Below are 15,414 nucleotides of genomic sequence, written 5' to 3' on the forward strand. Positions count from 1 at the left end.
GGTTTAGGTTGGAGATTAGAAAGAATTTCTTTCCGGAGAGGGTGATCAGGCATTGGAATGGGCTGCCCAGGGAAGTAGTGGATTCTCCATCCCTGGAGATATTTAAAAAGAGACTGGATGTGGCACTCAGTGCCATGGGCTGGGAACTGCAGCAGTAGTGGTTCAAGGGTTGGACTTGATGATCTCTGAGGTCCCTTCCAACCCAGCCAATTCTGTGATTCTGTGATTCTATGGTTCAGCTGAAAAGCTGCAAGAGCATCTCAACTTTCTTCCTGTTTTACTGTGACTAGGACCTACCAGCTGATGTTTTATTTTTAAAATATATATTTTAAAATAGAGGTAGCAATTGTTGTTCACCCCCAACTCTTGACAGCAGAGCAGCCTATCCTCAGGTACCAGAAGTGCCTTTGCTCTGCCTGCCATGGTAGAGATGTGTCCATTGCATCTGCATGGCAAACTTGTGTGTTTTTGTGGGCAGACTCATGATTACTGTGGGCAGTGGGCTCAAGAGAAAGGGAGGTATGATTTACACATTGCTGAGGAGATATTCTGCTGATGTGCCTCAGCTTATTTTAATGAAGAAAGGAGATATACCCAGCCTCCTATGACTTGATTTCTGAAAAAATAAAAGGAAGAATAGCCCCTGGGAATGTGGGACTTCCTCAGCAGCAGCTGGTGCAAACCAGGCTTGCAGGCAGAGCACATCCCTGTGACCACATCCTGTTGAGTTTGAGTGTTAAATCTTGGAGAAGTTTCCCTGCAATGTCTCTACTGATAAGGCTGGTTGCTGGTCTGCATCCTTGCTGCCTCTCCTTGGGGACATGTGTGTCATCAGCCAGAGCAAATCCTGAAGCCATTCCTCAAACAGCAGTACAGGATTGTTTTTGCAGTCTTGTGATAGCAAAGAACCCAAGAGTTACACAATAACCTTACGAGTAATGTTAGAACATGATGTACTATCTTGTTTCTCCAAGTTTGTGTTTATATTTGCTGTCTTTTTGTTTGTCCCTTTTATTTTCACACATGAATTAGATGCATTTTCATTTGCTGTGGAATGGTTCAGTTCAGTAGGTAGGCCCAGTGGGATCACTGAATCCTCTAACGTCAAATTAAATACACAGCTTCCCATCAGTTGGCTTGCATCCCACCCATGAAATAACTGTGATGTGTGACACTTTGGCATTTGTTAACATGACTAACAATGAGAACTAGATGATGCTCCAGATTACTTTCTCTTACCTCTGAATCAAACTTTCACAGACCAGTAAATGCCACTTATGACTCAGTGAGCTTAAAAATACCCATTTTGCAGCCGCAGAGGTATAGGAACGCTTTGGATGGGATTTTTCAAGCTGCCTGTAAGCTCCTTGCCTTACCACAGAAAAACTTTCACACCTGTGGGAATCTAAAAACCCCAAAAAGCCTGAGCTGAGCACACAGAATTTGCACCCTTTGGGGAAAGCACACAGGGCTTTGGGGTTGTCCCTCTGGGAGGCTTCGTGCCAAACTGCAACAATCAAATGGACCCTTTTGTGGCTTTGATTAGGCTTATGGGTTGCCTGGAAGAGATAATGGTGTCAGGGCAAGGTCATTCACAGCAGCCTGAATGCACATGCATCATGCACTGAAATCTGTGTCTCTGTGGCTTCTCCACTGCATTATTCAGGCAAATCTGTGAAAATAATGCCTTATCCTTGTAGCAGTCACTCCTTTGATAAGTGTATAGCCTGAATTTACATGAGATGCAGGATACCTGTTAAGTTAACCAAGGTGATAGGTACTGTGCTGCCTTTCTGTTGGTAGTCAGTCCAGCTTTTAAGGAGCTGTGTTCAGTATCTGCTGATGGGAAGCTAAGGGAGTCTCACAGTTTGGCAAGCCCTGGCTCCCTCATCCTTGAAGTGGGGCTGGAAAGACCAGCTGTATAAACTGCTGCAGATGCAGTAGTGGTCAGCTGGCACCTTGTCCTTGTTTTCATCTTTCATCTCAGCAGGAGTGTTTGCCTTTGCTCTCCTAGAAGGAATGCAGATTTCCCAGAGGATGTGGAAAAAGCTGCAGAGATGACATAGTTAGGACTGGGAGGCTGGGATAAACACACTGTCTCCACTGCCCATTAGCACCCTCATAGCTGCTCCGTGGAAGTTGGCATCTCTGCTGCCTGGGTAGTTTGGGGATTTACAGGGTAAACCCCCAGTCAGCAGCAAAGTGAGAGCCCCCAGGCAGTAAGTCTTTCCCCATTTATCTGTTTCTGACTTTACAGATCACTCTTCAGAGCACTAAGCTTTGCAAAGCATCACACTGCAGAAATCCTCTTAGCTGCTGTTGAAATGGTGAGGACTGAGATTACTGATCAGCTTGAAGTGGAAGATGCCAGGTTCTTGGATATATCTTCACTCAGTGGGGGAGAAAACTATAATCAGTTCAGGGTTTGTTAAAAGATCAGTGTGCTCTGGGAGAGAGAGTGAGGAACAAAGCTGGAGGAGTGTTTTGGCTTACATGACCATTATGTCTTACTCTGAACAGATCCTCAGAACAGTTCCCTTAACCATTGCTTTGCTGTTTCTTTCAGATGTGAATCTTGAATACAGTTTAACCGATGAGTATTGTCGGCACCATTTCCTGGTGGGGATGCTTCTCAGAGAAGCCTCTGCTGCCTTGCAGGACAACTATGATATCAGATATACAGCCATCTCAGTCTTAAAAAATCTCTTGATCAAGCATGCCTTCGACAGCAGATACCAGCACAAGGTCAGGCATATTTTGTTGGCTTCTAAATGTGATGTTCTTGAATTTTACAAAAAACACGTGTCAGCATTTTAGATCTTGCATGGTGTGGTAAGGGTATTGTCTTTACTTTTTAGGGAACTATTGGAAATAACTGATAGTTGTGGCGTTTCATTAATAGCTCTGAGAAATCATCTAGGAGCACAAGCAATCCAGTCAATTAACTGCAGCACTCTTATTTATGCTGAGTATTTAGATACAAAAGCCCTGAGAGATTTTTTGAATTTTTTTTTTTTTTTTTTAAATTAAGCAACGTCAATGTTGTTCTGGTCTTGGGCTGAAATTAATATCCTGCATTAATATACTCTAATTGGGAAACAGGACTGATCTCTATTACAAGTCATCTGCATGTTTTACTTATTAGAGAATCAAAGAGGATCTGTGGATTCTCATGAGAAGCTGAATTTCTGCTGGGTAACTTTCCAGCTTTCTTTGCTCAGAGGCTCAGCATGTGGTAGTGATGAAAGAGCCTGGAGATGGGCTTGTTTTTTTTCTTGATACTGCTTCCTGCTGACCTATCCAACCTAGGCCAGGTTGGATGAAACCTTATGCAACCTGGTGTAATGAAAGGTGTCCCTGACCATGCAAGGAGGTTGGATCTTGATGATCTTTAAGGTCCCTTCCAACCCAAACCATTCTATGATTCTGTATGTCCTTGGAAGTGCTCAGCTGCCCTGCAGACACTGCCTGTCCTTGCTCTAGGCTGAAAACATACCTCTAAAAAGAGCTTGGTTCCTCAGATTGCTCCTAGTGTGCTGCATTCCTGAGTTTTATCTGGGAATGTGGATAGCCTCCTGGGTATGAAGAGTGGGAGGGGTGACACCCAAGTGTGCCCTGGGCTCCTGCAGTCACACACCCAGAGCCAGCTCCTCTCCTCTCCCTTCTCTTCTACAGGAGAAGGGAGGAGGAGACTTACACAGCCTAGAAATAAAACTGCAGCCCATGGTATGCAAGACTGGATATTTCAGGAGAGATTTCTTTGCTCCCTGCCAAGACTGGTTCAGAGGCAGGCTGATTCTGCTCTTCTGGGAGCTTGAAACCCCGTACACTAATTCAGGAGCTGTTTGCCCCGTTGGCATGCAGCACAATTCCTGCCTCCTCAGAAACACAACTTGTCTTAAAACTATCCCTCTGGATTTTTGTATGTGACTAGGAAACTCCCTGGAGCCAGGACAGGATGCTCAGCCAGAGTCCTGAAATGGGAGCAAAAAATGATGTCACAGGCAGGACAGGCTGAGTGTAGCAGGGGCTATTGCAGTCTTGCTCCAGCCAAGGAAACCCCAGCTCAATCAGTAGCTGAGAGAGGGTTTTCTCATTCCATGAGCATTTTCAGGGCTTCTTTTATCTTTTGCATTACTGAATCAGAAGAAAAACAATTCTTGCATTGATCTAAATGTGCCGTTCAGTTTGCAAATCTTGAATATTTTTTTTACACCTTTCTGACAAGTCCACAGTAATAAATTTTTAGCAAAGAAAGAATTGAGTGTAACAGAGCCCTGCATTTAGAAGACTTCAACCAGCCCGTTTTTGATCTGTATCAGTTTTAATCCAAATTAATCTCTTTCTACAAACTGTTTTAATTAGAAGCATTTGCTGTGGGCAGTTTCTGACTAGAAGCAATATGAGCACAAGGGGAGGAAAACCTGTTTTTTGTTTCTTTAGTTCTGAGTGTTACACTTCAAAATCAAGCCATGTGAGTGAAGTGCCTGGTGAAGAGTTATGAAATCCAGGATTTAGTTTGCCACACATCCTGTATGACCAGGAATGTTGTTCAACCCTCAAATTCCCTGAGTGCCTCAAGCTCAGTGTTAGATGTGTGTGATGTTCACCTGGCAGCCCTGGAAGCGGAGCTGAGACGCCAGGATGTCCTCAGGCATCATACAGTGTCCGTGTATGTGTGTGTGTGTTTTGGCTCAAAGAGTTTTTGCTCCGTTTTTTACTGGGCTTTCACCTACATTTTTGGGCCTCTCTTCATCAGAACCAGCAGGCAAAAATAGCCCAGCTCTACCTGCCACTGTTTGGGCTGCTCCTGGAGAACCTGCAGCGCGTGGCGAGCCGGGAAGCGCTCTACTCCTGCTCGGCTGCCTCCAGCCCTGTGAGTAAAGCCCAGCAATGCCTCTTTGTCCCCCTCCTGGGTCCTCCTCTCCCCATGCACCCCTTGTGCAACTTCCACTCCCTGCAGCCAGGCTCAGCTTTAGAAATAAGTGTGGTTTTCTTCTCCCTTACAACGTCTCTGCCCTTCTCCTATCATTTAACATGTTTCTGTACAGGATGTGCAGTGAGATGGTGCAATGAGTTGCAGCAACAGGACTCAGCCTCCAACTCCAGCAGCTTTTCTGGGAAGCTGCCCACCTGCCTGAGGGCTGTGTGTGGTTCCCAGGCAGACTAGACTTTCTTCCTTGTTCAGGGCACAGCAGGAAAAGATATTTCAAACAAACAGTTCAAATTGTCAGCTCAGATGATGGAAAACAGAAGGGAAAAGCTTGACTGACTTTAATATATTCTGTTACACTTGTACTTCTCCACAAGTTATTTGCTTCTTTGTTATGTTAGTAAGGAAATAGATGTCTGCTGTGTTTTAAAAGCTGCTCTCTTTTGCTTTTCTTATTTCATTATTATCTTCTATAAGAGAGTAGATGTTATCTTCAGCTGGTCACAAAAAAAAAACCCCTCATATTGCTTTACAGGCATCCAGGGATGAATTCATGTGCAATTTTGCATCACCCTCAAATAGATCCAGCCTGATTGCAGACAAAGATCCAGGTAAATTTCAGAAGTTTACCTTTTCCTTTGTTTTTTGAATGTAACCAGTTGCTAATTGAAAACAATCAAAACGCAAGACCTGAAACAGACATCTGCAAAAGGCCTCTAAGGTCTTGTGTCTGTTTCCCTGGATATGGTGCCATCCCAGATGTCTCTTCCAGATTAATCAGCTTTCAACATAGGGCCTTGACAAGCTGTGTTGTCAGAACCACATCCTCTGCTCCATCTCCATGGTGCTCTGAGGAGTTCCAGTACAAAGAAGTTAACTGTGGGGTTTGATTTTTATTTTTTTTTTTTCAGCCTGTGGAGCATCACTTCCCAATGGCCATGTAATGAAGCGAGAGGACTCAAAAGGGTCTCTGAACTCAGAGGGGACAACTGGTTCTCCCGATCAGGGTGAAAATGTAATGTATCTGGTGTTAGAAAGAACACTGCTCACTGCACAAGTCTGTTGGCTGTTTCAGATAAGGGTGAGGGAGAAGATGTTCCTTGTAGTAATGCTCTCAGAAGCCACTTTATGAGTATCTCTGTTTGGAATCATATTTGTGTTTAACAGAGGAGATCAGACTTGCAATTCTGGTATGCTTTTCCTCTTCAGACATCTCTGAGCCAAAAATATAACTGGTGACAAATTAGTTACCTACGAAAAAATCCACAGGGAAAATATCTGCTCCCAATGTGCCCTTACCTGTAAGCAGGCATGTTCCCTGTCTGTGGATGCATCTGAACAGTGTGTGGTGCTGGGAACTGGTTTCTTGCACATGGTTGGAAGGCAAAGCACCACGATGTGATATTGCCAATAATTGCTAACTTAAGATGACATTTTTGCAGGGAAGTCAGCACAGGTTAACCACCACAGCCCCAAACTTGCAGAAGGTGACCATGGTCACACACAAAGACCCCTGGCCCCAGTATTCAGACAGGGTGTAGTCTCCTTGTTGGCAGATTGCACACATGGAAATCAGGTATTTGTGCTAACCAGCCCCTGGCTTTCCAGATGTCTTCACTTGACATGAATTATTGATACATCTTTCAGAACTTTGGCCCTTACAACAAGCAAGGCAAAGATTATCTGGGCTCTTGCTGGCTGTGTCCTGACATGCTTAGCACAGGCAGGGCCTTTCAAGTTCTCCCACATGAATCACAAAGCTGCAAGACCAAGTACAGCCAAACACCTGACTATCAAACTGTTCATTTTCAGCAGAAATCTGAGCATGTGTCCTTTACCTGGCTGGCAGCAATGCCTGTCAGGGCTGGCAAAATAGCCAGGCAGCCTTTTCTGTGTCCTTCAAGGTACATTTTTCAGTCACTGAAAACAGCTTTCCTGCTTAGGAATGCAATATCAACAAAACATTTAAAAGCAATGCCACGTGGCAGAGCACAGCTTTAACACTGCTCTACAGAGGTAGACAGGTTGCTAATTTTCTGTTACCCTGAGTGAGCTCTTCCAGAATAAACAACAAGTATAATATGTGGATCATTTTCCAAACACCTGAAGCACAGCTTTAAGAGAAGTCTCCTGCTTAAAGCTTAATATTGTATTCATTTGCCAGAGAATACAGCTAGGGCAAGCACAGATAATGCAAAAAAAAAAATTCAGTAAAGCTTTAAAAGTCCAGTTTTCCACCACACAGTGCCCAAGACTGTCCCACACAGACTGACCCCCCAGCAGGATTTCACTAAACTTTGCTTAAATCACCACAAAGGAGGAAAAATAAGGAGACACTTTCAAAAATCTGGGAGAAAAAAAAAAGGTGGAAATTTCCTCTTTTTTTAATAACTGACATTGTGTTTTGAAGTGTCTTTAACAGAAAGTTAGATTCTCGCTTTAAACTGTGAAATCTAATTAACTCATTTGACAAGAACTGCCTTAAAATGTCAGGGAGCTGCAGAGAGCATGGGAAGTGAAAGCAGGGCTGCTGTGCATTTGATGGAGAAGCCATCATTCTCTGCCTAGACTTTTTTTTTTTTCTGGGCAGAGAAGCATTCAGCCATTATATCCAGGGTTTCCAGACTGCCCATTGATGTCTGGACAGCAACCCTGAAGGATGTGATGTCTTCAGAGCACGTCACAAATGGTGCTGTGGGGGTCTAGAAGCTGGATTTGTGCTGCCTCTGGCCTCTGTGTAATGTTCCCTGTCCATTAGATCCGCAGAAGCTCCACGAGGAGCAGCGTGTCCCACTGCAGCCGCATGGACCCCTTTGAGATCCGGATGCTCCTGATGTGCTATCTCTACATTGTCAAGATGATCTCTGAAGGTTGGTAGCTTTTGCTCACAGAGGGGCAGGCAGAGAGACAGGAGACCATCACCAGTGGTTTTGATCTGTAAGGACCTCCTTTTATTTGTATTTTAAATCTCAGTGCACCATGGGGTTTTTTTTGTTTGTTTGTTTTTTCTTTATTTCAGATACACTTTTAGCTTACTGGAACAAATTCTCACCCCAAGAGCTGAACAACGTCCTTGTGCTTCTGGAGTGAGTATAATGCAGGTCAAACACCTGCACCTTTGTGCAGACAGCATTAGCCAAGAAGATGTGTAGTGTGCCTTCACAGGATGCAACCGTGGAGGTGTCTGACCAGGGTGTAATGAAATGCTTTTCCTTCCTCTGAGGAGAAACGGGTATTTCAAGGGATATTGAGAGAGCAAGGTAGAGTGATGGCACCCTGTGCTTGGTCCAGGCTGTGCAAAGGGTGTCCCCCCACCCATGGGTGAGCAGGGCTCATGGTACAGCCTCCCACCCTAACTGGCACAACCTCCGCTTTTTGGTGGAATATATGGGTGAAGGATCAGGGATGTGCTATGGTGTTCTGACCCAAGGGTGTGAGGTCATAAAAAACTTGTAAATACAGCCCCCAAACCTTCATGTGCAAGCAGTGTGGCTCCAGACAATGGCAGGGCAGATTTAACTCTTCTGGGTTGTTTGTGATCTGCAGGATCTGTAACGGATACATATTTTATTTTCTTTATAGAGTGTGTTTATTTCACTTCAGATACGTGGGGAAGAAAAATATTGCCAGGTACTGTATTCTTCCACCCTGGGTTGGGTTGGGGGACCCTCCCTGTGCTCCCTGCCACAGCCGAGGCAGAAGGGGAGTTTGCACACCTGTGCCAGGTGAACCCAGGCAGGTGGAAAGTCTGTGGGGCCGGGACTCTGCTCAGTGCCATGCTGTGAACAGAATCCCCTTGTCCTAGCACTCTGCCCCTTCCCTCCCCTCCAGCTCCTGCATGAGACCCCCAGGCCCAGGCGCTCCTGGCTACCCACGCAGGTTGCCCGTGTCCCCTGTGGTCAGCTGCAGGTGAGACAGTAGTCACAGCTTCATGTCTGCTCCCCAGGCAGCAGCATTCCTGCTTCGTTAGCTCTAGGACCAGCTGGTGCAGGCAAGACCAGGGTAGCCTGGTTAGTCCTGCTGGGATTGTCTGGGATAAACCAGATCAGCACATCAGAGGGGGGCCAGGTCTCCATCCTGGTGCCTTGTGTAATCCTGTAGTGGTGTGGCCACTGCTGCTCGTCCAAACCTAGTCTTGCTTCCCCTTGCAGGGTGCATGATGCCTGGTTAGCCAAACATGCAGCAGCTGACAGGAAATCCCAGACCATGCCTGCGCTCCGCAGCAGAGCCGGTGGGATGCAGGTGCGGCTCCAGCATCTGGGCAGCTTGGAGACCTCCTTCACACTCAACCACAGTATGTACAGCACAGCAAGATGGGACCATGGAGTAATGGCCTGTTGGAAACTGCACATAGCCATAGCCATGTTTGCTGCTTGTTGGTTCAGGATATTCAAACTCTGCAAGATTAACAGTGCTCACAACTCCTTCCTGCAACATTCCTAGATTGGTGGGGGTGGCACTTAAGACAACTATTTAAAAAACACACCTGGGACTTAAGACTTGCAAGGCATTTTCCTCTTGCTTGTCTTGGCTCAGCTCCTTGGCTGAGTGTGTGCAGGTGGCAGTTTGGTTTGGGTGAGCAGGGCAAGCAGGAGAGCTGCCCTGGGAGTGCAGTCCAACCCCATACAGAGGCTTGGGGCAGGATCTAATCTCTGCACGTGGGTGAGTTTTGCCCTGTAGAAACACATTGCCATGTCACCTCTGTGAATGCAACTTGGACATCTTGTTCTGTCTGGCTTTAAATATGGTGATTTTAAGGGGAAAGACTGACATAGGTATTCTGGGTTGGCATCAGGCTGAGGCAGCTTCTCTGGATGGTGCTGGCAAATCCAGCATCTGTCTGTTCTTACCTCATCTTCCAAACCTAGTGAGCTCTAAGGTGAGAAACTTATCTGGATCAGCATTGAGATCTTGTAGGAGCTGGACTGTTGAACAACTGTTACCTCCTGATTTGCTTTTTGTCCACAGATGCAGGCACCTCAGAAGCAGATATTGTGCACCAGGCATTACTGGAGGGCAATATTGCCACCGAAGTGTGCCTGACAGTCCTGGACACCATCTCCTTTTTCACTCAGAGTTTCAAGGTCAGCATTGAGCTCCAAAGGACTGTAGAAAAGTCTGTGGGAATTCTGTATGTGTGTTGATTTTGGTGACCCATCCTCCTAGAGTGGCAGATTATGGAAGGCTTTACAAAAGCAAATCAGCTGCAGCTTGTTTATTTTTTCAAAAGGCTGAGGGTTTCAGAGTCTTAGAGTTATTACCCACTTATGCAACCTTGCAATTTCTTCAAAACTGCAAGACCAGAGAAAATTCATGAAGGTTATACCATGTGTGTAGGCATTGCAAAAATAGAATATGAGGAAATTAACATCATATAGAAAGAAGGGACTAGAGGAAGGGGAAATGAAGGTCTAGCATTCTTAGAAGAGTCACTGTTTTCTACCGTAAGTTGCCTAGAACTGAGGCCCAAATTTCTTTGAATTGCTGTACATGAATGTCTGTGAGGCTGAGGCATTCCAGCTGTGGTTACCAGTACAGATAGGACCAGTAGCACTGGTACAAGTCTTCTCCTCCATATAGTGATTCACACTCCAAGCAGTCATTGACATCTACAAGAATTAAAGCCTCTGTGGTAAGGAAAAGCCCAGGCTCGAAGCCAAATGCTGGAATACTATTCCAGAAAAGCTTTTCCTCAAATTATGGTTGGAGGAATTCTGCTCATAGCAATGTGTCCTGTATAAAGAGAAGGTCATCATATCCTCTGCTTCATATCCTTTGCTCTGTTTTGTAAGGAGCAAAAAAGCCATCCTGGTGCATATGTTAATTTATTCCTCAATAGTTTTGCAACAGCAGAAGGATTTAGCTGCAAGAGTTAAAACTTGCTTTACTTTCTCAGTTGCCTCTTTTTTCATATGGTTGAACCACAAAGCAATGGATTTTCAAACCACAGGATGGACTTAATTCCCTCCCACTTCAATGGACTTCTGCTTTGCCTTTATGGTCACACAGTGTCAGCACCCAGAAGTGGGCTCTGTATGGCAGTAGGAGTGCTGCTGATGTTACAGACAGTTACATTAGGTCAGTTAAAAAGTATGGATCCTAAACTTATCCTGCTTACAAGATCTGCATGTCAAAAAACAAATCTGAGCTAGCCCAAGGATTGTTTGTACTGGCAGTACAGGGGGGACTATTGATCTATTGATATGGGGCATCCACATCCTTGCTGGGTAGCCAGGATGTCCTGCACAGGAGCTGCAAGGATGATGGCAGCAACAGGCAAGATAACTCTGACACTAAACTTCATTAATCCCCTCCAATTAATTCCATTTTTCAACCATTATTCTGGGAAGGGGGAAAAGGGAGATAGGTTCCCAGGAGATGCAAACACTCAGAACTTTGCTGAAGACAAGGGGAGGATGCTGACTGACTACAGCTATCAATCTGTCTTTTCTCTCTCTTGCTCTTCTGGGTTGCAAATTAAACACTTGAGATAAAAGCAAACCAAAACAAAACGGTGTGATAATAATGTTGGTAAAGGTCTGTTTTATTTAAAATAACTCCAGGCAACAGTGCAAGTTTAGTAGATTATTGAATTAGGCTTTGGAATTAGTGATACAAAAGTACTAAAATATTTCTGTTGTATTCTCTACTTGTTCTATTCTTCTGATCAACTAGAGTAAGTTCTTACAGGTTGTCACTTTTATTGGTTATATTTTTACTGAAAACTCTGTGGCTTAAGAAGGGATGTCATTAATTATGTGGGTTTATCTCTGTGATTTCCAGCTTCAGACACAACATTTCTGCAAAATAAATTCTCTTATTGCTTTACAGACCCAGCTTTTAAACAATGATGGCCACAATCCACTCATGAAGAAAGTTTTTGATATTCATCTCGCTTTTCTCAAAAACGGGCAGTCAGAAGCAGCTCTTAAGCATGTGTTTGCCTCTCTGAGAGCTTTCATTAGCAAGGTAATGACTTCAGAGATGCTGGAGAATCTAAATAGGTGTGACAGAAGAAATCAGTACCTAAATTCCTCTTAAACTGCTGGTTTGTGCTGTTTATAGATGCATTTTAGAAACAATTCTACGTGATTTGAAGAACAGCTGAGGTTAAATTATCTGTTACAACAATTATTTATTGTTTCCAGGATGCCAAGAAAGACAGGGAGAAATAGTGAGGAATTCCTTCACTTGCCTTGGTCACAAAACTGCTGTTAAAGGTTGCTATCTGTTCAACCCAAAGCTGGTGCTTCTTCAATCTTTGCTCCAAACAGGATGGTGATACTATTGCTTGAATAGTACTTGTAATTACCAGCTGCTCCTCTCCCACTGCATTTGAAAGAGGGAAGTATTTGCTGAACTTCTTTCTACATTTTTCTGAGCCCTGGCACACAGCAAGGCTCTTTAATCCCCTGAGCTCAAGCAGCCACAGTTAACCACAGAAGAGCAGTGACTGATGCTATTGCTGACTTTTCCCTTCATGCTTGTCAAAACCTGCTGCTTCTCTAAGTACATTTTCCAGACCAGATGTACCTGAAAACTCCATTCTTTCCAAACTCCACAGTTATCATGAATTCAAAATTAATTAAAACCTCTCAAATCACTTGAGTGCAACATTTCATTAATGAGGTAAATCCATGTGTCATGAGATTGCAGCCAGCCAGAGCACAGTATGGGAATGGTATGCAGCAAAGTGCTACTTCTAAAGAAGGTCCTGGACTTGTTGCTGAGCAAAGTTTGATTAAAGAAAGAGTTTGATAAACCATTTTTCAAAGGTGGAAAAGGTCTGTGCTATATACATTTTACTATAAACCCACAGCAAAGCTTTGCTTTAGCTTTCTTTTGAGTTTTCTGCTTGCCTGTGAGCTGCTTATCCTGGAGATTCATCCTACTGCAGATCTGCACACACCTTGCTCAGACACAGACTCTCTGCATGGCTCTTCTGTTTACTAGTGGAAAGTCTGTTCACCCAAAAATATTTCTTTAGTGCCTGTAGCAGATAAGAGACCTTCCTTGCCTCCTTGCAGGGTTTCTGTGGTTGTTTAAGTGTGAAGCCAAACAGGCACACCTGCTCAAATTGATCTCTCCATCACCTTCAAAACATGGAGCCCTTCAGGGGTTCCACACTCACTTTCCAAAACGCTGGTGACAGCAACTCAGGCTGTGTCCTTGGCTGCTGGAAGGATGGGCAGTGGAGTTGTTTTCTTGGGTTTATGCTAGCCTGAATCTGCCAGCTTTGGCATCGTGGGCCTTCAAAGATAGGAAAAACTGATTTTGGTTAATTTCTCACGTTTCCCTTATGTCAGGAAGTGTTGCTTCTGTAAAAACAAGATATGAGCCCAGCAGATGGTATCTATAAGGAAGTGTTTTCTTTCTCAACTCCATAACCACATGAGTCACAAACTTCCTTTTAAGTCCTCTGAAGGGCTTTTCTAAGGCCCAAAGGGGCAATAAAGTAGGTGGTAGCCACTGCTTTTCATGACAAATGGGAGGATAGTGTGTTCTCCTCCAAGGTTGTTTTGAAACATGAAAGCTGCACTGCTTTGTTTTGGGTTGCATATCAGTTAGTTGTAAATTAGTGTTAACTTGGAAGAAAACCAGAAGTATGTTGTGCCTTGGACACAGCTAGAATGGACAGATCATCATTTTATGGCCTTCTGTAGCTGATAATTTAATGAAAGTAATCCTCCTCTTACCTAGGGTGACAGCAAATGGTTATGGGAGGGGAAGAAACTCCTGAGAATTATTTTGCATCCCAAAATCTGTCTTAAAAATATCTTTCTTTCTGCATTCTATTGGGTTATTTGATTAGCAAAAAACTTTTTTTTTAAAAAAAAAAAGAAATGGCACAAAAAGGCAAAGAACAAACAAGTTACGTAATTGTTTGCGTATTTGGTTTTGGTTTTAGGATGAATCATGCATGTTTGCTGGCAAGTTGGGAAGAAAGCTGTCCCTCTTTTACTGGCTGGGAAGAAGCAGCACAGGCTAGACTGCTCGTTTGATACTCTTAACTAAATCCTTCTTTTTAGAGCATTACTTGCAGATTAATATATATATCTGTGCTTGGGAATGGTCTTGAAATTAAAGATTATGGGGGAAAATACACAGAGGAGGAGGCTGAGATAACTTGCCTTGCACTGAAGAGCAACTCAGATGCAGAGATGTGAAAATGATGGAACCCCCATGTGCAGCTGCCTGCTCCATCCCTGCCTGACCCTGAGTGTGCTGACACTAGCAGGGCATGTTAGAGGCATCACAAATCCCAAGCCCTGAAGGACTAGGGCAGCAGAGCCTTGTTCCTTTCCTGGAACAGCTAATTCAGGAAGCTTTTCTCTGTCAGCAGTTTCCATGTCAAGCTCTGCTTTCCCTCCCCATTATTGCTCTGGGGATGCAGCTTCATTACAACCTCCCATGTAGTTGTGAAGGGCACCTGGCGTGTCCTGCCTGCTGCTTTGGCTTCTCTTATGTCCCATTTTGCTGAGGCCTCTCTGGGAGCTGCTCACTGCATTGCCTTATGCTCTGGCCCTTTGTATTAGAGCTGGATCAGAAATGTGTCACCTCCACATGAAGTGTTCCATGGCTCTTCCCTCTTTGTGTTCCCTTGCCAGCTGGAGAGCTGCAGGCAGAACCTGGACCCATCTGGACCCAGGCACACACCCTTGGGTCCACTGCTCTTTACCTGGCACCAGCCACGATTGGCTCTGCTTGGACTTGGTGTCCAGAAAGCAGCTGGTTGCAGGCTCCCTCTGAACAGGTTTTTCTCCCATAGCTGGTACAGTGTGGAGGGGAGCACGCAGGGAGGAATCTTGTTCTGTTTCTGCTGCAGATTCCCAGGCAGTTTTTCTCCCTAAGACTGGGTTGGAAATGTCTCAAAAGCCTCTGCAGGCAAGCAGTGGTTCCTGCTGAGAGCAAGTGCCAGCTGTATCTTCTTGTGTGCCTGTGTGTGCCCAGTCACACATCGCTGGCCAGCTCTGGGCTAATCCCAGTTCTGAGCATGACCCCATCTCACTATGGGAAAAGGATTGCCTTGCAGCAGGCAGCGATTACTTAGTAACTCCTTTCCCCACAGACATATGATCTTCCTGGCCCTGTGTAACCACAATGTTTATTTCCTCTTTTCTTTCTCCAATTTTTTTTTTTTTCTGAAAATATTTTTGGCAGCAAACGTGAAGTATTTGGTCAGTGTTTTCATTCTGCCTGGTAACCTCTGTTGCTCTGTGTAATCCCAACAGTGTAGTCTTGCTGTCTACAGCTTCTAGATTCCTGGTTTGAGACCCTTTCACCATTGCACCATTGTGGTGGTCACAGTAGTACCTGCAGGCTTTCCCAAATTATATATATGTAATAGAAAGAATAGAGGCCCATGATTACAGCTCTGGGCTCTGACTTGGAGTAGGCCAGTGAATACTCTTGCAGTATTTGCCGTCATCTCCCATAGTGAGAGTTAGTGGGGCTGATAGAAGTGGCTGATGAACCATGCT

The 15,414-nt window shown here is 44.6% G+C and overlaps 1 protein-coding gene across 2 annotated transcripts in view; it reads left to right on the forward strand.

Moving 5' to 3' along the window:
- The window catches only part of DOCK11 (dedicator of cytokinesis 11), a 73,442-nt gene that overhangs the window by 44,892 nt on the left and 13,136 nt on the right, over positions 1 to 15,414 (forward strand). The window contains exons 31-41 of one of the 2 annotated variants that reach the window (XM_030448857.1): positions 2,567 to 2,745; positions 4,760 to 4,876; positions 5,469 to 5,544; positions 5,845 to 5,948; positions 7,692 to 7,803; positions 7,953 to 8,019; positions 8,516 to 8,563; positions 8,765 to 8,842; positions 9,085 to 9,227; positions 9,902 to 10,017; positions 11,765 to 11,902. In XM_030448857.1, coding sequence (XP_030304717.1) covers positions 2,567 to 2,745; positions 4,760 to 4,876; positions 5,469 to 5,544; positions 5,845 to 5,948; positions 7,692 to 7,803; positions 7,953 to 8,019; positions 8,516 to 8,563; positions 8,765 to 8,842; positions 9,085 to 9,227; positions 9,902 to 10,017; positions 11,765 to 11,902 — 1,178 coding nt within the window. The remainder of the gene's footprint in view (positions 1 to 2,566; positions 2,746 to 4,759; positions 4,877 to 5,468; positions 5,545 to 5,844; positions 5,949 to 7,691; positions 7,804 to 7,952; positions 8,020 to 8,515; positions 8,564 to 8,764; positions 8,843 to 9,084; positions 9,228 to 9,901; positions 10,018 to 11,764; positions 11,903 to 15,414) is intronic. The other variant, XM_030448858.1, reaches the window with a different exon arrangement.

Source organism: Calypte anna, chromosome 4 (genome assembly GCF_003957555.1).
Source record: "Calypte anna isolate BGI_N300 chromosome 4, bCalAnn1_v1.p, whole genome shotgun sequence".
Lineage (NCBI taxonomy): Eukaryota > Metazoa > Chordata > Aves > Apodiformes > Trochilidae > Calypte > Calypte anna.